This window comes from Miniopterus natalensis, chromosome 9 (genome assembly GCF_054644295.1).
Source record: "Miniopterus natalensis isolate mMinNat1 chromosome 9, mMinNat1.hap1, whole genome shotgun sequence".
Taxonomy (NCBI): Eukaryota; Metazoa; Chordata; class Mammalia; order Chiroptera; family Miniopteridae; genus Miniopterus; species Miniopterus natalensis.
The window spans coordinates 16,305,299-16,330,237 of NC_142089.1; the positions used below are offsets into that span (position 1 = coordinate 16,305,299).

The window sequence follows — 24,939 nt, forward strand, 5'->3', positions numbered from 1 at the left end:
TGCTATTGCTGGAGGTATTTGAGGGGGCCCAATTACTAGCACCCCTCTTCACTCTGTGCAGAATCAACTGGGAGTTAAGAAAAGGATAAGACAGAAGCCAAATTATTAACTTTATTATCAATAAAGCCTGGATAGGAGGAGATAGCATAGTGTGAGAACCACATGGGCTTGCTGAGGGAACCTCAGAATTGGACAGCCTACAGATCCCTTCCTCTTTGTCTTATCACAGTAGTGGGCCAGGGTCTAGCTGCTTAGCTCTCAGCAAGGCCAGGATTGCAATTGCTGTCAAGGGTGAGGGGAAGGGTAGCAAAGATTCTCCGTGGTGGGACCGGGAGTTGAAGCCAGCAGGAGAGGCCCTGGATGACCTTGCATGGGCAGACTCTATATACTCATCTCCTATCACTGACTGCCTCCTGGAGGCTTCCCTGCCTCCCCCTTCTGTGCCTTCCTGGGGCTTTCATCTCTGCCTTTGCAGGGCTCTCAGCTCCTAGTTTGACCTTAGTACTACCAAGTATCAAGGCCTGATTTGTGGGACAGCCATCTATCAAGGTGTCCCCATGGTAGGACACTGTGTAGGCTGTCTCTGTATCCCCAGGGCCCAGTCTCAGTCTGGTACACGGTTGGCACTCAGGTACGAGGTGATTTGAATTCACCTCTAACAGTCCCCACCACCCTGTATGGGCTCTGCCTCTCTCTCTCACACACACAAGCAGAGGCATATCCAGTAAAAGGAGAAAGAAATTTGCAAATAACATGGGCCTTGTGCTGGATCCCAGGGATGCAGTGGCCAGCAAGATAGGCACAGTCTCTGCTTTCTTGGTGCTCTCCTTTTAGGGGAGGGTGTTGGGGGTGGAGAGAGAAGGAAGGAGGGGGATTCACACTCAGTGACAGAGGGCAGGAGAGAGAAGGGAGAGCCACGGGACTGAAGGGGGTGGGGGGTACAGAGTGAGAAAAACCTGGGGAAAAAGAGAGAGGCAGAGGGAGCAGAAGGAAGAGGCAAGAACAAAGTATCAGATTGAAAGGGGGAGAAAGACACACAGCTGCTCACAGGGAGAAAGGAGAACTGGGGAATGGGCCAAGACAGACTGTTGGGGGCTGGGATCTGCCCCTTCCTGAGTGGGGATGGGGACCTGGGGTTTTGTTTACTACCCCACCAGGACTGAACCAGGAGCAGCCTTCACAGACTTTTGGCTCACAGAGATGAATGAGATCCCCTCCTCGGAGTCCCTGGAGTGTCTTCCCAGAGCTGGGAACTGAATGAGCTTGTGTTGGCTGGCAGCCAAGCCCAGGAGGAGGCAGCGCTGGGTGGCTGTGGGCACCCCCTTGGCAGCTGCTGGGGCCTTCTCCCCACAGAAGGGAAGCCATAATCCCTCAGCCAGGTTCTGAGGAGTCCAGCCCACTCCCTCACCCCACCCCCAGGCCAGCACACAGCCTGGATCTCTGGGGAAGGAGCAGGGAGGGCTGCCTTTCTCCAGGTTGGAAATCAAGAGAAGTGTAGACTGAGGAGGTGGGGGCTGGAAGGGAAGTTAGAGTCCTTTCATTCAGTCTATTCTATACATTCAGTTGGCTTGGGTTCAGAGCCTGTGCTGGGGACACAGTGGAGCCCCGAGGCATCACAGGCTGGTGGGAAACAAACACACCTTTATTAATGATCTAAGGGCCAGGATAGAAGCCCATAGAGGGATTGGGGGGGGGGGGGAGGACTTCAGAAGAGGTGGCCTCTGAGAGCTTGTTGTGCTAGACTCTTGACTGCTGAGATGAGTGACATAGCCCCTGCCTCCAAGGACAGCTCAGAACTGGGGAAAGCCTTGGATCAGCATGAGCCTGGATTGTGATCATAGGTGGTGAGAAACAAGAAAGGGCTTTCATAAAGTCAGACTCGTTTTTTGCTGCTCCAACTCTCTCCTTTGGGAGACAGATGTAGGGAAGTGAAGGGACTTACCCAGTGAATCAGAGCTGGGACCAGAACTCAGAACCCGGGTCTCATGGTGGGTCCAAATGCCTGGAGCCCTTTGTTTCTGCCCTCTCCTCTGTGCCCACATGACCCTGGTCCTCCCCCAACGTCTCCTCAGCTCCTGACTCTTCCTCCTCTCTTTCCAGGTTCCTACTTGATGGTCAATGCTTCCCAGCATGCCCCAGGCCAGCGGGCCCATGTCATTTTCCAGAGCCTGAGTGAGAATGACACCCACTGTGTGCAGTTCAGCTACTTCCTGTACAGCCGGGATGGGCACAGCCCAGGCACACTGGGCATCTACGTGCGGGTCAATGGAGGTCCCCTAGGCAGCGCTGTCTGGAATATGACTGGATCCCATGGCCGTCAGTGGCACCAGGCTGAGATGGCTGTCAGCACCTTCTGGCCCAATGAATATCAGGTGGGCTGAGTTCAGTCTGTGGTCAGCTTATGCTTGAGGGCTGGGGCAGAGGGGTGTCAGCTTGTGGCCAGAGTAAGCAAGTGGCTGAGGGTGGAATTAGTTTGTGTTCAGCAGCAGGAGTCGATGTGTGGTCAAGGTCAGGGGCCAGTCTGTGGTCAATATTGGGTCAATATTCAGTGACTGGTTCAGTCTGGGTTCAGCATCAGAGCCAGGGTCAAGGGTAAGTTGGAACTGTGCTGACCTGGAGTCCCTGTCTGGCTGGGAAGAGTTTTGCTACTTGAAGGTAACAGTCCAGCGTTGGGATGGACCCTCTGGCCTTGACCTTGTTAGCTCTGCGTGCTTACACCCCCTCCCACAACTATCTGGCTTGGTTGGGAGGGTCATTGTGAGCTGGGCTGACCTCTCCTGGTTTGAGGATGGGGCTGGAGCAGAGCTGAAAGGGGGCTCTTGTGGACACCTCCCAGGCAGGGCTGGAGGAATGTCAGTATGACAGGGACCCTCCCGCCTCCCCCAGGTGCTGTTTGAGGCCCTCATCTCCCCAGACCGCAGGGGCTACATGGGCCTAGACGACATCCTGCTCCTCAGCTACCCCTGCGGTGAGTCCCAGCCCACTGGGGTGCAAGGTGAGGGGTGTGGGCGGGCAAGGCTCCTGCCTGCAGGGGGCGCAGGCCCAGCTCACGCCGCGGCTACATTCCCGCAGCAAAGGCCCCGCACTTCTCCCGCCTGGGCGACGTGGAGGTCAACGCGGGCCAGAACGCCTCGTTCCAGTGCATGGCGGCGGGCAGAGCGGCGGAGGCGGAACATTTCCTCCTGCAGGTGAGGAGGGCGGGGACCTTGGCCAAAGTTGGGGGCTTCTACGGGGCCCCGGTCCTGCTCTGCCCTCTGGGGTGCCTCCATCCCCCCAGGACAGAGCGCGGCTCCAGGATCCCCCAACCACACTCTCCATCCGAGGCAGAGCGACTCCCTTACTTTAATCAGCTCCGCACCTTCCTGTGGCAGAGCCGGGTCCAGGAACCCCGTGTGTTCCCAGGGGAGTAGGGATGGCTAAATGGGGCCAGGACAGTTACACTGCTCCCTTCGCCCGGGGTGGAGCGAGACTGGGGCGCTCTCTTCCCGGCGCCCCTGATCCTGTCTCCCTTCTCCTCGAGTAGCGGCAGAGCGGGGCGCTGGTGCCCGCGGCCGGCGTGCGGCACATCAGCCACCGTCGCTTCCTGGCCACCTTCCCGCTGGCCGCGGTGGGCCGCGAGGAGCAGGACCTGTACCGCTGTGTGTCCCAGGCGCCCCGCGGCGCCGGCGTCTCCAACTTCGCGGAGCTCATAGTCAAGGGTCAGTGCGCGCGACCCGGCGGAGGGCGGGGCCGACGGGGCGCGGGAGCCGGGTCCTTCCCGCACCGGCCCTGACTGGGAAACGCGCCTGCGGAGGGCGCAGCGTCTCTCCAGAGGAGGGGTCTGATCCAGGGGGCGGAGTCCGACGGAGAGACCCGCCTGCTGGGGGTGGGGGGGTTGGGGGTTGGGGGTGGGGTGGGTGGGGTGGGGGGATTGGGGGGTGGGGGTGGGGTTGGGGGTTGGGGTTGGGGGTGGGGTGGGGGGTTGGGGTTGGGGGTGGGGTGGGGGTGGGGGTGGGGGGCAGGCAGGGTCAAGGTGTGAGCCCCGCGAGGTGATGTCCAGGCTGTAGGAACCCGGGGTTGACCCGAGTTGGCCTGCGATTACCCCCTGGAGGACTTGGGGATTCCCAGGGGAGTGAGGGAGATGTGGGCTGGGAGGTGAGGACCGGTTAGCCTTGGAGTGGGGCGCCCCTAGGGCCTGGGCATTTAATGGGGGCGGGAGAAGTGTTCTGGTTGAGGACCTGGGGACTACAGGGGAGGAGGGCGAGGGCTCTTGGCGATTAGGGTGTGATGGGATGCGGAGCGGGGGCCCAGGGCCTCACAGCAGCACCCGTTGGCTCCGCCTCTACCCCGCGTCCTCGCAGAGCCCCCCACTCCCATCGCGCCCCCGCAGCTGCTGCGCGCAGGCCCCACCTACCTCATCATCCAGCTCAACACCAACTCCATCATTGGCGACGGGCCGATCGTGCGCAAGGAGATTGAGTACCGCATGTCGCGTGGCCCGTGGGCGGAGGTGCACGCTGTCAACCTGCAGACCTACAAGCTGTGGCACTTGGACCCCGACACCGAGTATGAGATCAGCGTGCTGCTCACACGCCCGGGTGACGGTGGCACTGGCCGCCCGGGGCCGCCCCTCGTCAGCCGCACCAAGTGCGCAGGTGGGTTCCTCGCCGCCGCACTCCTTCCCCGGGACACCTCGGTCCGTGGGCTCCGGGCATCCAAGGGGGGAAGTGGCACATTCAGAGAGGCAGTGTGCTCTGCATCTGTGCTTCTAAAACTTTCTAAAACACGACTTTTCCTCAGACCTTGTTATGGTAAAGATAATAATAATAGCTAACATTTTGTGCCAGACACATACATATGTTCTCTCCCTCATTCTCTCTCTCTCTCCCCCCCCCCCGTCTCCCTGTCTCTGTCTCTGTCTCTGTCTCTGTCTCTGTCTCTCTCTCTCTCTCTCATGGATATAAAACTCACAACAACACGCAAAAACCTGTACACGAATATTCATAGCAATACTGTTCATAATAGCCATAATATAGCCATAACTCTTGTCTTACCCATTTTATAGATGAAGTGACTGAGGTACAAAGAGATAAATTACTGGCCCAAAGTCACACAGCTAGTAAAGTGGCAGAGCTGACATTGGAACCCTTGACTGGCTGGCTCCAGAATCTGTGTTCATAATTCTACATTATGTTATCTAGATACAATAAACAACTAAACGCCATCAAATGAAAGTGTGTTATTAAGTTGTAGCTGGATTCTCTTGTCTGTGCGTTTGAGCCTGAGGTCTGCTTTTCCACGTTGAAAGGGTATAGCGTCTGTTGGGAGTGATGGCACGCCTGCACCAGAGGAGACTTTTTTTAATCCGAAGAGAAATTGAGAACAGAACAATTTTCTCACTCTGTGATTTAAGCTTTTTTTTTTTTTTTAAATTGGATTTTTTATTGCAATAATTGTAGGTTTATATGCAGTTGTAAGAAAAAAATACAGAGAGAATTCCCTATACACTCTACCCATTTTCTGCAATGGTAACATTTTGCAAAACTGTAGTATAATATCACAGTCAAGATATTGACATTGATACAATCCACAGATCTTATTCAGACTTCTCCAGTTTCACTTGTTGTCATTTGTGTGTATGTTTAGTTCTATTCAGCTTTATCACATGTGTAGGTTTGTGTATTTACCACCACAGTCAAGATACTGACAGTTCAATCAACTTAAGAATCCTTGAGGTTGATTTATTTAGTTATTTATTATATAAATTAAAAAAAATGTCGTTATTGATTTCAGAAAGAGGAAGGGAGAGGGAGAGAGAGAAATATCAGTGATGAGAGAACCATTGATGGGCTGCCGCCTGCATGCCCCTTTCTGGGGATCGAGCCTGTAACCTAGGGATGTGCCCTGACTGGGAATCGAACTCCGAACTCCTGGATCATAGGTTGATGCTCAACCGCTGAATCACGCTGGCCCGGCCTTGATGTTGGTTTTTTATATTCACACTTACCTCCATTCCTTCCTCCTCTCCAACCCCTGATAAGCACTAATCTGTCCTTCATTTCTAAGATTTTGTCATTTCAGATGTTATATAAATCATGAAGTCATACAGTGCATAACCTTTTGGAATTGATTTTTAAATTTGGTACCATTTTTATTGAGATATAATTCACATCTCATACAATTCACTCATCAGAATGTACAGTTCAGTGGTTTTTAGTATATTCAGAGCTGTGCAACCGTCACCACAACCATTTTAGCACATTTTCATCGCTCCAAAGGAAACCTTGTACCCTTTAGCAGTCCACCCCTCATTTCTTCCCAACACCTCCAGCACTAGGCAAACACTAATTTACTTTGTCTCTATAGATTAACCTCTTTGTGGACATTTCATAGAAATGAAATCTCACAATATATAGTGTTTTTGTGACTGGCTTCTTTCATCTAGGATAATGTTTTTAAGGTTTATCCATGTTGCGGCATTTATTAGTACTTTTTTCCTTCTTAATGCTGAATAATATTCTGTTGTATGGACAAGTACCACAATTTACCCATTCATCAGTTGATGGACATTTGGGTTGTTTATACATTTTAGCTATGATAAACAGTATTGCTGTGAATATTCATGTACAGGGTTTTGCGTGGGCATGTGTTTTCACTTCTGGTTATATAGCATATATATCATATGGTAACTATGTTTAACTTTTGAGGAACTGCTGTTTTACGTTCCCATCAGTAGTGTATGAGGGTTCCAATTTCTCTATATTCTTGTCAACACTTGTTATTATCTGTCTTCTTATTATAACCCTCCTAGTGGGTGTGAAGTATCTCATTGTCATTTTGATTTGCATTTCCTTGATGGTTAATGATATCGAACATTTTTTTCATGTGCTTATTGGCCATTGGTGTGCCTTCTCCGTAGAAATGTTTATTCAGATCCTTTACCCATTTTTAAGTTTTTTTTTCTTGTTATTGATTTGTAGGCGTTCTTCATATATTCTAGATACTAGACCTTTATCAGATGCATTTGCAAACATTTTCTTCCATTTTGCGGGTGTCTTAATTTTCTTGATGATGTCCTTTGAAGCAAAAAAGTTTTAAATCCTGATGAAGCGCAGTTTATGTATTTTTTCTTTTGTCGTTTGTGCTTTTGATGTCCTATCTAAAAAAACCCCCCAAACTATTGCCTAACTCAAAGTCATGAAGATTTACCCCTATTTTTTTCTAAGAGTTTTATAGTTTTAGCTCTCACATTTAGGCCCTTGATCCACTTTGAGTTAATTTTTGTATATGGTGTGAATTAAGGGTCCGGCCTCACTCTTTTGCATGTGGATGTCCAGTTGTCCCAGCACTATTTATCGAAAAGACTATTCTTTTCCCATTGAATTGTCTTGGCACTGAGTTTGGGCTTTTTGCTCAGCACAATTCCCTGGAGATTCACCCAAGTTGTGTATATCAATAGTTCATTCCTTTTGTTGCTGAGCAGTATTCTGTGGTATGGGTATGCTATAGTTTGTTAGTTTTTCACCTCTTGAAGGACATCTGGACTGGTACCACTTTTTGACTGTTACAAGTAAAGCTGCTATGAACATTTGTGTATAGGTTTTTCATGAACATAAACTTTAATGTTTCTGAGATAAATGCCCAAGGGTGCAGCTGATGGGTCATATGGTAAGAGCATACTTAGTTTATCCAAAATTGCCAGAGTGGGTATATTTTTTACAGTTTCACCAGCAATGTATGAGTGATCCGGTCTTTTGCATCCTTGCCAACATTTGGTGGTGTCATAATTTTTGTTATTTTAGCCAGTTTGAGAGGTGTATAGTAATATCCCATCCTGGTCTTAATTTGCATTTCCTTAATGCCTAGTGATGTTGAAGATCTTTTCATATGCTATTTACCATCTGTATTCCTCTTTGGTGAGTCGTTTGTGTCTTTGTACATTTTCTAACTGGATTATTCATATTTGACTGTTGAGTTTTGAGCGTTCTTCACACATTCTAGATGCTAGTCCTTTTGTGGGTATGTAGTTTGTAAATATTTTTCTCCCAGCTTTTAACTTGTCTTTTTATCTCTTTACTTGGTCTTTCACAGAACAACCATTTTTAATTTTGATGAAGGCCAATTTATAAGTATTTTCTTTTATGAATTGTGCTTTTGTTGTCAAGTTTAAGAAATCCTTGCCTAATCCTAGATTTCAAAGATTTTCTCCTGTGTTTTTCCTAAATGTGTAAAATAGTTTCACTTTTTTACACTTAAGTCCATGATCCATTTTGAGTTAATTTAAAAAAAAACTTTATTGATTTCAGAGAGAGGAAGGGAGAGGGAGAGAGAGAAACATAAATGATGAGAGTCATTGATGGGCTGCCTCCTGCATGCCCCCTACTGGGGTTGGAGCCTGCGAGTAACTCAGGCATGTGCCCTGACTGGGAATCGAACCACTATCTCCTGGATCATAGGTCGATGCTCAACTGCTGAGCCACTCTGGCCTGGCTTGAGTTAATTTTTGGATAAGGTACAAGGTTTAAGTTGAGGTTTATTTATTTATTATTATTATTTTAATTTATCTTTATTGTTGAAAGTATTACAGATGGCTCCCCCTTCCCCCCCATTGATCCCCCTCTACCCAGCTCTTGCCCCCTCCCGAGGCCTTCCCCATTCAAGTGTCTATCCATGCGCTATGCATATCTGCATATAAGATCATTGGTTAGTCTCGTCCACCTCCCCCCTTCCCACTGAAATAAGTCAGTCTCTTACATGCTTCAAGTGTCTCTGGATCTTTTTTTTTGTTTGTTTGTGTTTATTTTGTTCATTAGATTCCACATGTAAGTGAGATTGGATGTTTATTTTTTGCCACTCGTATTCTTAAGTGTTTTTAAAAGCTGATCTGGGAACCATCTAAAATCCAGTTTAATGCTACATTTGAGGAGATCCTTGGGTGGTGGGTCCAGTGTTCCCTACTTTCTAGCTGAGGGATCTGAGTCAGGTTACTTAACCTCTTGGAACTTTAGTCCCCTTGTTTTATATAATGGGAATAATAATCTTTACCATCAGAGCATGCAGATTCATTAAAAAAATGTTTATTGTGTCAGGTACTATTATAGCTGCTGGGGGTATAGGACTGGGACCAAGTCAAAGGCCACTAGCATGTGAGTTCTGCATGTGGAACTCACACTCTGGCGAGAAGAGAGTAAACAAGGGAAATACTAGTTTGTCAAATGATGTTAAGTGCTAGGGAGGGGGAGAGGGTGTGGAGGTAGGAGGATTGTTATTTTAAAAAGACTCAAGGGTCTGGTTTACTGAGAAGGTGACATTTTAGCAGAGACCCTGAGGAGGTGAGGACTGGGCCATGCAGGAAGCTGGAGGCATTGCTGGGGGAAGGAGCATTCCAGGCTGACCGAGAATAGTAAGCTCAATATAGGCTGGAGCATGCTTGGCATGTGTGAGGAGCAGCGAGGAGACCAGTATAATTGCAGGCTAGTGAGTGAGGGGGAGATGGCAGGAGGGGAGGTCACAACCACACTGGGGATGTGGCCGTTTCACTCTGAGTGAGCTGGGGAGCCACTGTGGGGTTTGGAGAGCAGGAGTGACCTCACCTGCTTTGTTTAAAAGGATGATTCTGGCCTTTTGGTGGAGAATAGACTCTAGGAGGGCAAGGGGACCTGAGGGGAGACCAGAGAGGAGGCTACTGCAGCAATCCAGCTGAGAGGTGGTAGAGGCTGAGAGCTGGGGGGAAGTGTGGAGGTGGCGAAGAGTGGTTGGAGTCTGGGCTTACTCTGCAGGTAAAGCTAACTGCACTTGCTGATGGATTGGGAATGCAGTGAGAGGGAAGGAAATAGAGAAGTCAAGGATGGCTCCAAGGTGTTGTGCTTGAGCAGCTGGAAGGATGGAGTTGTCATTTCCTGTGAAGGCGCAGACTGTGGGAGGAGCTGTGACGGGGGTTCGTAGGTCAGGAGTTCTGTGTTGGAACTGTTGATGTTGAGATGCCTATTAGACGGTCAGTGGAGATATCCATCAGGCAGCTGGACCTACGAGTGTGGAGTTCAGGGAAGAGGTTCCGGCCGCAGACATAAATTTGAAAGTTGTCGGTACAGACGGTATTTAAAGCCATGAGACTGGATGAGGTCTGTTATGCTGGTGGTTCCCAACTAGGGGTGATCTGTCTCCCAGGAGACATTTGCAGTGTCTGGAGACATACTGGCTGTCACAACTGGGGGTGGGGTTCTAATGGCATCAACGGGTGGAGGAAGCAGGGGAAGCTGCTAAACATCCTACTATGCACGAACAGCCCCCCACAACAAAGAATGATCTAGTCCAAAATGTTGATAATGCTGAGGTTGAGAACCCTAGACTTAGTCCTTAGATTTTAGGAAATAAGTGTAGATGAAAAAGAGAGGACTTGTGAAGCCTGAACACTGGGGCCCTCCAGTGTTTTGGGTTCAATGCACATAAATGTATTAGATGCAGGGGAATATAGTGCCTACCACGCAGTAAGCACTTAATAAATGGCAACAGTTATTGTGTTTTAAACTCTTCAAAGCCAGTTCTGGTCAGGTACTTGGAATAAGCGAAATCAGAGTTGGGGTCCATAACGAATTTCTGTTCCACTCCCCTTATTGTACAGATAGGGGATCGGAAACCCAGAGAGGGGCAGGCATTTACCTGTGATCACACAGTGGGTTAGGAACCTAGGTTTCCTGGTGATAGCTGTTGATCCCATTTTACAGATGAATAAACTGAGATTTGGAGAGTTAGTCACTTGTCCAACTCTATAGAGTGAGTCCATAGCAGGGTCCAAACCAAAGTTTGAATGCCCTGATTTTCAATCCAGCATTTCAAACAACAAAACAGCTGCCATCACGGGCTGAGTGCCCACTTTGTGCCAGGCACTGCTAAACACTTTACACAGGTTGGCCAGGATGGAAACTCGGGCAGGGACCAGACAGGCAGGACCCAAACAGCTCATCCTGCCCCTTTTAATTACATGCTTCTAGTTGCTGACATAACCACCCCCTCCTCGCTTAGGCGCCTTGGTCAGTGACTGTTTTGTTGTTGGCCAGCTGTGTTGTCATCTCCTCTATCCCCCTGACACTTCCCTCCCACAATATTATTTGCCATAAAAACAATAATATAATGTCAGTAGAAGGCATTTTAAAAAATCACTCTCAATCTCACCATCTTAGCCCAACAGCTGTTTTAGTTTTTCTGCCTTCTTCAAATCTCTGCCCATATGTCCACAGCACACATTTTTATATCCTTGTCATTGGGATGTAGAAAGCATTTGTTTCTACTTACTTTGCTTGATGTTGTTACATGGGTTATGTTGTTTATAATTATGTTTATTGGCTATAGAAGCCTGTGGAGTATCTCCATATTACTGGGCTATTTGTTTCTAGATTCCTATTATTATAAATAATACTACATTGAAACACTTAGTGCTTATAGTGCTTTATTTCCTTCCCGAGTTTTCTTTAGGATAAATAGACAGGAGTGGTTTAAGAGAGGGCTTTAACATATATTGCATTAAAAAATGGTTGTACTAATTTATCCTGCTACTGGTATCTCACCTTAGGGCACACATATTTATTAATTCATTAATATGGACTGGGCAGTTCGACTCATCTCACACTTGCTCTTCAGAGTAGGTGTTATTATCTCCATTTTTTTTCAGTTAAGGGCCTCACCTGCAAAGGGAGTTGAGTCACTTGCTTGAAGTCACAGAACTAATAAGGGGCGGACATAGGAATTGAAGTTTGGAGCACCCCACCCCATCCAAAGTCCCTTCCATGAGAAACAGTTGAATGGCTCCGGGTTATTGTATTCTCATTAGCATTATTAAGATAAACATAGTTTGGACTAATTTAACAGATGTTAACTGTTAGCAGGGTTGTTTTCATGTGCATTTTGACCTTTGATCTCTGAGTGACCTACAGCCCTGTGGAATTTAGAGGGATGGATAGGGCTTTGAGGTCCCCAGGTTCTGTTTTGCCAGTGTGTGCTGGCAGCTGAAGAGTGTGTGTCTGGGTGCCAGATGGTTTTTGGAAACACAGAGAGACTCATGGATTCACACCCCTTAATCAACATATCAGTCTGTAGTCAACAAACTACTTGAGCCTCTGGATCTGCCCAGATTTGATCAGGGTGGGGGATGAAGAGAAAAGTGAGCTTTCTTTTCAAAGACCCCCTCAGTCTAGCGAGGAAGGTGGGGGCTAACACAGCTGTTGGAGAACCAGATACCCCAGTAGGAGGGTGGACGGTTCATCTTCCCAGTTAGAGGTTGCTATTTTGTGCCCTGCAAAGTGGTTTTAAAGAACCTGAGCAGGTTGCTAGTGTTTAAAAATCTGGAGGTTTCACATAAAAATCTGAATTTCTGGACTGTCTTAAAAAATGGGAGGATCTGGCAGCCCTGAGCCTGGAGTCCTGCCTGGCAACATCGCCTGGAGCTGGGCAGAGCTGCCCTTTTTGGATGGGGTGCTCATTGTCCTGATTGTCACAGTCCCGGCCCAGTCTGTGTCACCAGTTTACATTTAGCGTTCCATGCCCTTCTCTAAATGCTGCGGGAGGGCAAAGGAAGCAGCACTCCGGCTGAGTTGGAAGGATGGAAAGGAATGTGGGGCAGGTATTCCCGGAGGTACGGATGGTGTGAGCAGAGCTGCAGGGACCAAGACCTGCTCTCGTTAGTGCAAATAAAGCAGTGGTATTTTGGCTCCTATAGACACCTCGGGACAGTGCACATGGGACAGCCAGGACCAGAGCCAGAAAGTCAGGGAATAAACAAGATGGCAGAATGAGTGCACACAGAAGTCCGCCCCCTCCACCCCATACACGTAAGAATGATGGGTTAAAACAAAACCACATAGAAAAGCATCAGGAAGATCTCTGTGGGCCGGGAACGGGAAAGAAAACGTTAAGTGTGGGAAGTGGGCTTGCAGCCAGCAGCCCTCAGGTTGCAGCGAGCGGTGGGAGCCAGCCCTTTCATGTCCTTGTCGGATGGGTCTGCCGTGCTTGTGGGGAGAAGGGAGCCGGACTGTAAGAAGTCAAGAGGTGGGCCTTGCTCCTAGCAGGTGCTGAAATATCTCTTTGGCGGCTGGATATATGACTGAAGACGTGCTATTTGCCTGTGGCTCAGGGAAGAAAGGAGAGCTGCAGGTGGGAACAAAGTTGTATCATGCTGTACTTGGGGCCAGCCTCTAAAGCTGTGCTGTCCGTGTGTCTGAGTAAAGAGCAGCCTGGGCTGATGTTTCCCCTTGCATCTTCTTTGTAAAGTACATCCTGAGCACATTAATCATATAAGAAACTATGACAGGGACATACTTAATCATCTTAAGAGGCCAAGCAGCAGTACCTTCTCACCCGTTCATTAAGGGGTGTCCTGAGATCCTCTAACTGGGGTCACTTAGGTGCTCAAAGAACTCAAGGGTAACAGAACTGCATTTCAGAGTCAGTGTGCTAGAGAGAAAGGGACCCTTACAAGCAATCTTGGCTTCTTCCCTAATTTTACAGGTGAGGAAATTGAGGCCCAGAGATTTGCCTAAGATCACACAGCTGGTCAATGCAGATGCAGGACTGGGGGCTGAGCCCCTGGGGTTCCATCCTGGCTTTGCTTCAGAAGCCTCAGTTTTTTAATTTATAAAATGGGGACAACTTTTTCGCCCCACAGAGTCATCAAGAGGCTGTAACATGTCCCTTTCTCTTGTTGGGGTAGCTGTCTCTCCTGAGGCATTGGTGTTTTTTGTTTTTTGGGTTTTTTTTTTTTTTTTACAGTGACTTCCTCGCAGGGGAGCTAGGTAGTGGTGGTTAAGATCATGGATTCTGGAGGCAGCTGGTCCTCGTTTAGATCTCAGCTTCACCACTTACTGTCTGACTGCGGGCACGTTACTTAATCTCTCTGTGCCTCCATTTCCACATCTTTAAGACAGGGCTAATAGCACGTGTCTATTGGATTACTGTGAGGATTGAATGAAATAAAGCATTTTAAAGGCTCTAAAACAACGCCTGGCACATACAAAGCCCCCAGTAAATGTTAACTGCCATTATTATTATCCCTACATAACATTGTATTTGCCTTTTTGCTTTGGCATCCAGGGAACTCACCACCCAATTTGAATCTTATTTTTAGACACCTGTGCCCCCTCACTCCCCAGGACTTAATAGCATACATTTCTGTTTCCCTAACACGCTCTGGCATTATTTAACTATTTGGCTCTCATTTCCTTTATCATCCCGAGTTCTATATATTATTATATTGTATGTTTCAGAACAACTTTGGAATTAATCACTTAAGAAAAATACAGCAATAGGTTGATTCAGATGTAGTTCAGGAATTAGGAAATGAACTGTGTTATTAAAACAAAGTTATAGCTAATACTTTGTAGGGCCTATTGTGTATTAGCTGTTGTTGCGTGTATTTGCACGCATTACCTTAAACTTCACGACCTTCCCATGAGTTAAGGCTTATTATTATCTCATTTCAAGCTGAGAAAACTAAGGTTCAGAGAAGTGAAGCAACTCAGCTAGTGGTTGCCAGCTGCAAGAGGCAGAGCCAGGATTCGGATGCAGCCCCACCTGAGTCCAAAACACACACTTTTACTTATAGGGGCTCCCTTGAGCTTTTGGGGAAAAAGGAGGGATGATTTCAGCCAGCTGACTGATGTTTTCTTTCTGCTTCCTCTTTTCTTCCCATTTCCTCTGCCTTCTCTCTGTTATCTGGGTGTCCCAGAGCCCATGAGAGCCCCCAAAGGCCTGGCTTTCGCTGAGATCCAGGCCCGCCAGCTGACCCTGCAGTGGGAACCGCTGGGCTACAACGTGACACGCTGCCACACCTACACCGTGTCCCTGTGCTATCACTACACCCTGGGCAGCAGCCACAACCAGACGGTCCGGGACTGTGTGAAGATGGAGCGGGGTGCCAGCCGCTACACCATCAAGAACCTGCTGCCCTACCGGAATGTTCACGTGCGGCTCGTCCTCACTAACCCCGAGGGGCGCAAGGAGGGCAAGGAGGTCACCTTCCAGACCGATGAGGACGGTAAGAGCCCCAGCCCTGATTCCCCGGGCCCTCAGTGCCTCCCACAGACACCCCACGTCTGAGACTGAAAGGTATATAGGAAATTTTTTTGCTTCGGATTAAACTAACTCTATAACAACAAAATAATGATAGCTAATATTTATGTTCCAGAAGCATTTGGGTTAATTGGTATAATTTCTTCCTTAAATGTTTGGAAGAATTCAGCAGTGAAGCCATTGGACCTGGAGGTTTTTTTTTTGGTGGCAGTGTTTTTAAATAACAGTTTTAATTTTTAAAATAGATTTTGGAATATTCAGATTTTCTTTTGTATCAGTTTTGGTGTACTGTTTTAAGGAATCTGTTCATTTCACCTAAGTCGTCAAATTTCTTCACATAAAGTTGGTTATAATATTCTGCTATTATATTTATTTAATGTCCTTAGGGTCTATATATATCCCCCTTTTCATTCTTGATCTTGGTAATTTGTCTTCTGTCTTAGGAGGTGAACTGTTATTAAAACGAAATGATACCAAATATTTTGTAGGGCCTATTGTGGATTAGTTGTTGTTGCATGTGCTTTACACACACTATCTTAAACTTCACAATTATCCTATGAGGTGTAGGGCCTATTATGTTCTCATTTTGAAGCTGAGGAAACTAAGGCTCAGAGAGGTGAAGCAACTCAGCCAGTGGTTCCAGCTTCCACTGGCAGAGCCAGGATTCAGATGTGACTCTACCTGACTCAAAAACTTCTTCACTCTTGCTAGGGGTTTATAAATATTATTAATCTTTTCAAAGAGGCAACTTAGTTGATATTATTGTATATTTTTCTATTCTTTATTTCATTTTTTATACTTTAGATTTGATCAGCTGTTCTTTTAGCTTTTTGAGATCATTGATTTTGAACCTTTCTTCATTTCTGATATATGCATTTAAAGCTATAAATTTCCCTCTAAGCCCTGCTTTACCTGCATTCATGAGTTTTGATATGTCCTATCTTCATTATCATTTGTTCAAAATATTTTCTAAGTTCTGTTATGATTTCTTCTTTGACCCAAGAGTTTTTTAGAATTACGTTGCTTAATTTCTAAGCAATTGAGACTTTTCAAATTATTGTTTTGTTATTGATTTCTAGCTTAATTTCACTGTGGGCATACTCCTAGCTCCGACGGTGGAAGCTGGAACCACTGGCTGAGTCACTTCACCTCTCTGGGCCTTAGTTTTCTCAGCTTCAAAATGAGATCATAATAGGTCCTACACCTCATAGGATGATAGCGAAGTTCAAGATAATGTGTGTAAAGCACATGCAACAACAGCTAATCCACAATAGGCCCTACAAAATATTTGGTATCATTTTGTGTTAGAGTATATTCTAATTTTGGTCTTTTGAAATTTGACCCTCGCTTTGTGGCCCAACATATAGTTAAATTTTCATAAATGTTCCATGTGTACTTGGAAAAATTTCTCTCTCAGTTCAGCTCAAAATAATCCTTAGTCTGAAGTGGCATATTTTGGGGCAACATACCCTGCTATCCTTCACAAACAACCTCAAGTTCAAAATCAGATTACTCTGTTCTTAAAATCTTTTGACCTCTGCCTCTCTCCCCCCTCAAGGTATATTGTTGTGGCTTCACCCACTCTGACCAGGCCTTACTTGGGCTGCTTGGCCTTCTTTCTTCTTTCTCTGCCCCTCCCCTTCCTCCTCCTTCCAGTAACTGCCCATTATTTAATATTTCTTACTTTTCATTTAAGTATTAGTATAATTCTTATAGGAAGTATGCTTATATTAAGTGGTCAGCTCAGTGGACTGGACACATCAGGATATCCGAACACCCATAACATCACCAGCTCCCAGAAGTCCCCCTTCATGAACCATACCACTCACATATCCTGACCTATAATGCCATAGATTAAATTCTGCTCGGTTTTGAATTTTATGTCAATAGAATCATATAGTGTGTATTCTTTTGTACACTGTAAAAAATCTGGCTTCTTTCTCTGACCTTTTTGCTTGAGAGACTCAGCTATATTGTGCGGACAGTTCTATAGAATTTATTTTCATTGCCGAATAGACCATTATGTGAAGATACCACATTTATTTATCCTGTTTACTATTGTTGGGCATTCTAATTGTTTCTAGTCTTCAGCTATTTGAAATTGTGCTGTAAAGAAAAATCCTTGTAGATTTTTTGGGGGTAGATTTACACATTTCTCATGGGTGTGTTCATAACAGGTAGACAGATTCAGTTTTCCCAAGTGGTTGCATCAGTTTACACTCCCACTAGCAGTTGTGTGAAAATTTTGATTGCTCTGCATCCTCACCAACACTTGGAATTGTCTTTTTCATCTTATCATTTTGGCGAGTGGGTGGTGTTGCCTTGGTAACTGCTCCTTTTCACACAGAGCACTTTGGCTTTCAATGATTGTTATCTTGGTTTCTGCTTTTCCCTGCCCTAGGAGCTCAGCTTCCCCACAGTGGTTTATTAAGGTGTTTTCCCAAACAAAGACCATTCTCTTCCTAGAAGAAATTCCTTATGACTGCTGTTAACATGATACATGTGAGCAAAAACAGACAAAACCAAACCAAACCATGCCTAAAAGGGTTTATGCTGAAATGTTAACAGTATTATTTTTGGGGTAATGGAATTGTAGGTGCCATTAATTTTATTTATGCTCATTTTGATTTTCTACATTGAACATATTGTTTGTGTAATTAGAAATTTTTAGACAAGAGAATATCTCTATCCATAATTCCGCCACTAAAGCTTGTTTTCATTTCTCTGGCAAATGTTTATATTTTCTGAAAACCACTTAACTGGATCAAAATAGGACCATCCAAACATTCTTCTCTGCTGAATGCAACCTGTATAGTAATGAAAATGGCAGCTCCCCTTTTTGAGTACTCAGGAATAGGTTGAACCATAGGAAATTGCTTTAAGTACATCACATCATTTAATTTTGGTGAGGGAGGGGTTATTGTCACTCCCAATTCACTGATGAGGAAACTGAAACTCAGAGAGGCCAAGTAGTCCAAGCTTACCAGTTAGAAAATGGTAAGGCTGGAGTCTGAATTCAGGTATCTGACTACAAAGCCGGTTTTCCCCTCTCCCATGACACCTTTCCCTCACAGTGCCTGGTGGGATCGCGGCTGAGTCTCTGACCTTCACTCCACTGGAGGACATGATCTTCCTCAAGTGGGAGGAGCCGCAGGAACCCAATGGCCTCATCACTCAGTATGAGGTGGGTTTGGACCCCATTACAGTGGGGGCCCCTGGTAGAAGGAGGGCACACAGCATGGAAAAGTAGGTACATGGTTGGGGGACAGAAGTGATCACTGAGGTTCCTTCAACTGTGACCAGGGTCTGTGGATTATATGGACAAGGGACCTGAAGGCAGGAGGGAGAGGTGAAGGTTCCCAGAGGCCTGGGCTAAGGGGCATGCACAGTCCCACTGAGCCTCGCCCTTTGCCCAGTCTCATCCCTGCCTCACCTGAACCATGATGGGTGGGAGGCTTCAGGGCCAGTGATGCCCTTCCCCATTCCTGTGTCTGCCTACCTGCCCATCCTGCCCCCAGATCAGCTACCAGAGCATTGAATCATCAGACCCGGTGGTGAACGTGCCGGGCCCACGCCGTACCATCTCCAAGCTCCGCAATGAGACCTACCACGTCTTCTCTAACCTGCACCCAGGCACCACCTACCTCTTCTCCGTGCGGGCCCGCACCGGCAAAGGCTTCGGCCAGGCGGCACTCACAGAGATCACCACCAACATCTCAGGTGAGCTCCTGGCCCTGGCCTGGTCCCTTTGGAGGAGACCCAGAATTCTAGGGCTCCATGGGCAGAGGGGGGAGTGGAGGACCTCCTGGGGGTGGTTATAGTGGGCTCCTGCTGAGATAAATGAACCCTTTAGGGTTTGAGGTCAGAGAGAATTAAGTCAGAGGACTGAGGAGACTGTGGTCAGTGGAATCAGAGGGCTGAGGTCAGGGGTCAGGGAAGTTCAGGAGAGGGGAAACAAGGAGCCTAAAGCTGAAGGGAAAGAGATCTAAGGACAGGGGTCAAGGAGGCTGGAGTTCTGGCCTTCCTGGTCCAGTGGCCAGGCTCCGTGCTTATGTCCCTGTCCCCTCCCCCAGCTCCCAGCTTTGATTATGCTGACATGCCGTCACCCCTGGGGGAGTCTGAGAACACCATCACCGTGCTGCTGAGGCCTGCACAGGGCCGTGGTGCGCCCATCAGGTGGGAAAGCCTGGACGGAGGGGTGGGAGGTCAGGGCCATAGGGAAGAGGCCCCTCCTCTGACCCAGAGTCCCCTCCAGGCCAGCTCACCTCTGTCTTTCCTAAATCTCCCACTCCCAGTTCAGAGTGCCTGGAGAAGGATGATCCGTGATCCGGAGCAGGCAGAATGCCTGTAGCCACTCCCCTCTGAGGCCATGGGTATCTGGTGGTGATTGTCATGAGCTCTCTGTACAGTGTCCAGCCTGGAGAGGTGACTGTCCAGCTTCTCCAGCAGGCCTTCCCTCAGACACCTTGGAGAAGTGAACTCTGGGGCCTTTTTTCTTCCCATCTTATTTCCTGGAGGGCTCTTCCCAGGGAGACACAGGGATGGACTTTCTAGAAGGCCAGGGCAGCCAGCTAGATAGGGCATCTCTCTGGAGTGGCCAAGAACTTGGCTTCTCCACTTCCTTCCCCCCAGAGGAAGCTGGGCTGCTGATGCCATGGTGGCTGCCTCTGCTGGGGAGAAGGTGCTGGAGACAAGTTGGTGTGTGTGAGAGAGAAAAACCTGTGATGTGTGTATGCGATGCGTGGTGTGGAGGTGTGTGTGTGTGCAGGTGAGAGAGCGTGAGGGTGTTTGTGGGGTATGTGCACATGGCCAGATACCATGCCAGGGACTTCACCTGCATGACATCTATCCTCACAGCACCCTGTGGAGTGGGTACTAGTACCCTTATTTTACACATCAGGAAACAGGCTCAGAGCCCAAAGAACTTGCCCCCAAGGTCACACAGCTGGTGAGTGATAGAGCTGGGGTTTGGAACCCAGATCTGTCTGCAAAGCCAGTACCTATTCTTGAAGTCACAGAGCCTCCCTGCCCCTCTGTTGTGTCCCCTCCTTCCACAAAGGTACATGCACTGGGAGAGAGTGATAGCTTGTATTTGGGCATGGGTGGGGCACAGCAAGCCCCCTCAGGAAGGCAGTGGGCTGCTTAGGTGCCCTTGGCACCCCTCACTTCTTCACTTCACCCTCCACTCTTTTCTCCTGCTTTGCCTCCCCCACATTTGCACTGCAAAGCTTGTCATAGGTTGGTTCCCAGACCTTCAGGGGAGACCCAGGAAAGTCAGGGTATCTAAGGGGCATTTTGCATTTTGCAGGAACCTCAGGGCCCTGGTGCACCTGAATCTGGGAGGAATTGGAAAACCTTCTCCTTTCTTTGTCCTTTTGAGGCTTTCTGTGAACCTGCCTGGCCAGCATCCCTCTGGGATGACTATGACAAGGCTGGATGGAGTGGAGGTGGTGGGGAATATGGCGAGAAGGGAGGGGTATGATGGCTGTGCAGCCTTGGGTATGTCCCTTCACCTCTCTGTGCTCCTTTCCTTATCTGCATAATGGAGATCATGCCAGATCAAGATGTGCTTTTTTCATGGCTAACGTTGATTACTATCATCTCCTGGTGGGTCTCAGGGCCAGGGGAGGCCTGAACTGAGCCTGGCAGATGGAGGCTGAGAGGGGCCTGGGCTGGTGTTTGCAGCACGCTGGTGACAAGGAATGAACCTGTGTGGCCCAAATCCTAGGATGCTGGGATGATTACCCCACAACTTGGAAGCTTGAAAGAAACAGCTGGAGAGCGAGGCAAAGGCATTTCTACTTCTCAGAGCACAGGCTGTCAGTATGGGGTGTCACATGCCAAGATGTGATCAAGGCTGTGACTGGAAATATTTAAATTTGTCAGTAGTCATTTAGTTACTCTTGGCTTTGTTCCACAGAGGATTTGGAGGAGCTCACAGCAAAAGGCCATTCAATAAAGTGGTAAAAATAAATAGAAACACGGAAATCGGGACCAGGAGACACATATTAGAGGGAATATAGACCAGGGAACATTATCAGCCATTAGGACCGTGAGACATCGAGCTCAGAGCTGCAAGCTTAGGGCTGCCTCTGGTTGGGAGGATACTCAGGGTGTAGGATTAATGTGTCTTTGTTTGCTTGCTCAGTGGTGGTCTCCCCAACAGGAGGTCACTTCCAGGAAGACTAGATCCTCAAGTGGCTAGTACAGCGCCTAATGTCTGAGCTCAGGAAACACTTTATGAATGAATGAATGCATCTTGTCTAACTAGTTTAAGAGGCTCAGAAGGGAGCCAGTGGTAATGAGAGTGGAGCCTGAGGCTAAGGTTTCCCGGGACCAGTGGCAGGCACTGGAGGACTCACAGAGGAGTCAGGGTGGGGCTTTAGGGCTTGGCTCACCTGAGCAGGGCCCACATTCAGCCTCAGTCACAGTAATAACAGCTGATAGGCACTGGCTGCTTGCTAAACTTGCTTCCTTCCTCACATCTATATCATGGAACAGTCCTGTGATAAATCCCATTCTACAGAGGATGAAACTGAGGCCCAGGGAGGTTAAGTGATTTGCCCTGCTAGCAAGAGGCAGAACCGAGATTAGCCCCCAGCTGGGCCTGGCCCCAAAGCCAATGCCCTTAGCCCCCAGATAGCTCTCCCTGTCCCTGGCCCCGGGATCACTGCGCTCTCCTGTCTCGTTCCAGTGTGTACCAGGTGATTGTGGAGGAGGAGCGGCCACGGAGGCTGCGGCGGGAGCCAGGCGGCCAGGACTGCTTCCCAGTGCCGCTGACCTTCGACGCCGCTCTGGCCCGCGGCCTGGTGCATTACTTCGGGGCCGAACTGGCCGCCAGCAGTCTGCCTGAGGCCATGCCCTTCACCGTGGGTGACAACCACACTTACCGCGGCTTCTGGAACCCACCGCTTGAGCCCAGGAAGGCTTACCTCATCTACTTCCAGGCAACAAGCCACCTGAAGGGGGTGAGGGACAGGCCGGGTCGTGGTGTGGGCGGTTTGGAGGGCAGGCTGGGGACCCCTTGCAGCAGGTTGACACCGAGGCCGGAGACCGGCCCAGGCCCCGCCCCTTCTCCTGACCCCGCCCCTCTGTTGTCCCCCGCCCTCCTATAGCCCCCCCTCCCACCCTGAGCCCCGCCCCCACCCTGAGCCCCGCCCCTCGTCTGAGCCCCGCCCCCTGAGCCCCGCCCTACTGACCCCGGGTTCAGTCCCTCCTGCACTACCTCCTGTCTGAGCCTTTTTTGTATGTTTGTTTGTTTTGTTAATTCTAACCTGAGGATATTTTTTTCCCACGGATTTTTAGAGAGTGGAAGGGAGGGAGAGGGAGGGAGAGAGGGAGACATCAAGGTGAGAGACACATTCATCAGTTGCCTCTAGCATGGGCCGGGGATGGAACCTGCAACCCAGGTACGTGCCCTTGACTGAGAATTGAACCCGAGACCCTTCAATGGGCCGGCCAATGCTCTAACCACTGAGCATGAGCCTTTTTTTTTTTTTTTTTTAACCAGATTTCTTTTTATCCAAGCCCCCAGTCTAGTCCCTGTCCTGTCCCTGAGGCCCTGATCTTCTATCTCAGGCTCCTCTCTCCCGAGAGGGGTCCATATCAGGTTTCTGCTTTCACCAGACCTTGAATCCTACACCCTGCCCTGCCCCCACAAGCCCTTCTTTTCTCCAGGCTTCTCCCTCCTTGGATCTCTCCTTCCCAGGCTTCCCCCTTCCTAACCAGATCCCTGGATCTAGGCCCTACCCTAATTTTGGAGGCCCCGCCTCCTTTCTTTCCCTGTTCCCTCTGATTTCATTCCCCTTTCTTAAGGCATTGCCCTATTTGCAGGCCTCTCCCCCCAGGCCCTCCCGCTGGGTGGGGTGTCTTTAGTTACAGTCCACACCAGATAAGCCCTGACCAGGCCCAGGACATGCTGTTCGAGGTTTCCTCTGGGGAGGGTCAGTCTGGGCTTCGGCAGTACTGAGATCCCCATCTGTGTCTCCAGGAGACCCGGCTGAATTGCATCCGCATCGCCAGGAAAGGTAAGTACTGCTGGGTCGGCTGGTGTCTCACTTGCTGGGCTTTGGGAGGTGGACCCTGAGCACCCAGGGCTGTGGGAGCAGAGGAGGGTGGTCCAGCCTGTCTGGGGTCATTTTCCTTCTTGGCCCTCATGTGCCTACTCCAAGGGCTCCTTCTCTAAGACTGGGCATCAGGGATTACTCCCTCCCTTCTCTGTCCTCTCACGGTCACAGAAGGGGCCTTGGCAGGGGCCTGGAACAAGCCTGTGGATGGGCAGCCGTTATAATTGGGCCATGGGAATGATGGGTGCTGGGTACTAGTTCTGGGTTCTTATCTGCCCCCTTTCCTGTGCTGGGGACAGGGTGGACCCTGCCATGTAGGGATTGTCCCTGCTTCCAAACAGGGAGTGTGGTTGGTTCCCCATCCTGAGATGCTCTAACTACACCCTAGGTACATGATTCTCTCCTTCTATCACCTCCCAGGAGGTCAAGAAGGTGGGTCTGAAGGCCCAAGGCATCCTCCATCCCCCATTCACTGTAGGATGGGAGGATTGGAGAAAGTAGAGAGGAGATGGGAGCTATTCCTGATAGGGGAACGGTGCAAGTAAAGCCTCTGACACGGAGATGTGAAAGGTGTGAGGGGTGGTGAGGAGATGGATCTGATTGAAAGATGGATCTGGACACATGTTGAGGAGGGGGCAGTTGTCTCTGTGCACGTGTGTTTGTGCAGCCCGGTGCCTTCCTAGGGGCTCAGACCAAGGGTAGGTGGTCCCTGTCTCCCCTGTGATCCTTTGTCCTGCTTTATTCTCCCCAGCTGCCTGCAAGGAAAGCAAGCGGCCCCTGGAGGTGTCCCAGAGATCAGAGGAGATGGGGCTCATCTTGGGCATCTGTGCGGGGGGACTGGCTGTCCTCATCCTCCTCTTGGGGGCCATCATTATCATCATCCGCAAGGGGTGAGTGAAGCTGTGCCCTGGCTCACCTGTCTCCTGCCCCTCAGAGGCCGGGTGGGCAGAGAGGAGCCGTGGCTGGAGACTGGTAGGGCTGGGGGCTGGCAGAGCAGCCACCTGGTGAGTGTGTGGAGGGCTGCCAGCCTGGGCATCAGGCCTGTGGATGGACACAGCTGGTGGTGGGAAGCCAGAGGCTCTGCAAGTGGACCTGCCTCTGAGCAGCTTGGCTGGAGCCCGGATCTGGCTGGTGCCAGGTGCCACTATCCAGGAAAGGGCACTCTGCCTGCTCCTAGGGAGCTGTGCTGGAAGTAGGCACAACCCTCCTGTGCCTGCTGGGCTGTTCCAGTGGGGAAAGTGTGGAGGTGACATGATTTTGAATCCCAAGCCCCCTGCAAACCTTCTGCCAACTTGTCTGCCCTGACCACAGGATTGTGGTGTTGACCTCGAGCAGTGGGGGTGGTACTCCCCTTCAAACCAAGGACCCTGAGCCCCACTCTCCCTTGGGCTCAGCTTGCTCTGGGCCCTGTTATATTGATACCTGAGGAGTCTTCTTGGGCCCATGACTCAGAGAAGACCTCCCTCCTGTCCCTGCCATTCCCCAGGGCTCAGAGGTCCAGCCTCGTGTTTGCCAGGGCTGCCTGTCTTAGTGCATTTGGCAGCAGGAATCCCAGCACATCTTAGAATCCAGAACTTAGAAACATGGAGTTTTGGAGTTTCATAGACCCAGGATTTGGGATTCTAAGAATCTCAGAATTTAGAATTGTAGAGGCCAGAAAGTGAGCTGCCAGGCAGTTCAAGGACATCTAGTCTAGTGGGTTTCAAATCTTTTTAAAACAAGAGAACTTGTCTTTAAAACACCAAATAAACCTCCCTTGGGAGCCCAGTACATGGAGTAGCTGAAGGCTGAGCCTCTCTTTGGAGCTCAATGGGGGCTTCTGAGACCCCTCCCC

At 49.1% G+C, this 24,939-nt stretch overlaps 1 protein-coding gene across 2 annotated transcripts in view; it reads left to right on the top strand.

The window, feature by feature from the left end:
• PTPRU (protein tyrosine phosphatase receptor type U) overlaps positions 1-24,939 on the top strand; it is a 75,294-nt gene that overhangs the window by 16,345 nt on the left and 34,010 nt on the right. For both annotated transcript variants that reach the window (XM_087820257.1, XM_087820258.1), the window contains exons 3-14: positions 2,101-2,372; positions 2,887-2,968; positions 3,073-3,188; positions 3,524-3,698; positions 4,341-4,634; positions 14,696-15,004; positions 18,114-18,223; positions 18,558-18,759; positions 19,113-19,215; positions 21,734-22,007; positions 23,030-23,066; positions 23,857-23,995. In XM_087820257.1, the coding sequence (XP_087676383.1) occupies positions 2,101-2,372; positions 2,887-2,968; positions 3,073-3,188; positions 3,524-3,698; positions 4,341-4,634; positions 14,696-15,004; positions 18,114-18,223; positions 18,558-18,759; positions 19,113-19,215; positions 21,734-22,007; positions 23,030-23,066; positions 23,857-23,995 (2,113 nt within the window). The remainder of the gene's footprint in view (positions 1-2,100; positions 2,373-2,886; positions 2,969-3,072; positions 3,189-3,523; positions 3,699-4,340; positions 4,635-14,695; positions 15,005-18,113; positions 18,224-18,557; positions 18,760-19,112; positions 19,216-21,733; positions 22,008-23,029; positions 23,067-23,856; positions 23,996-24,939) is intronic.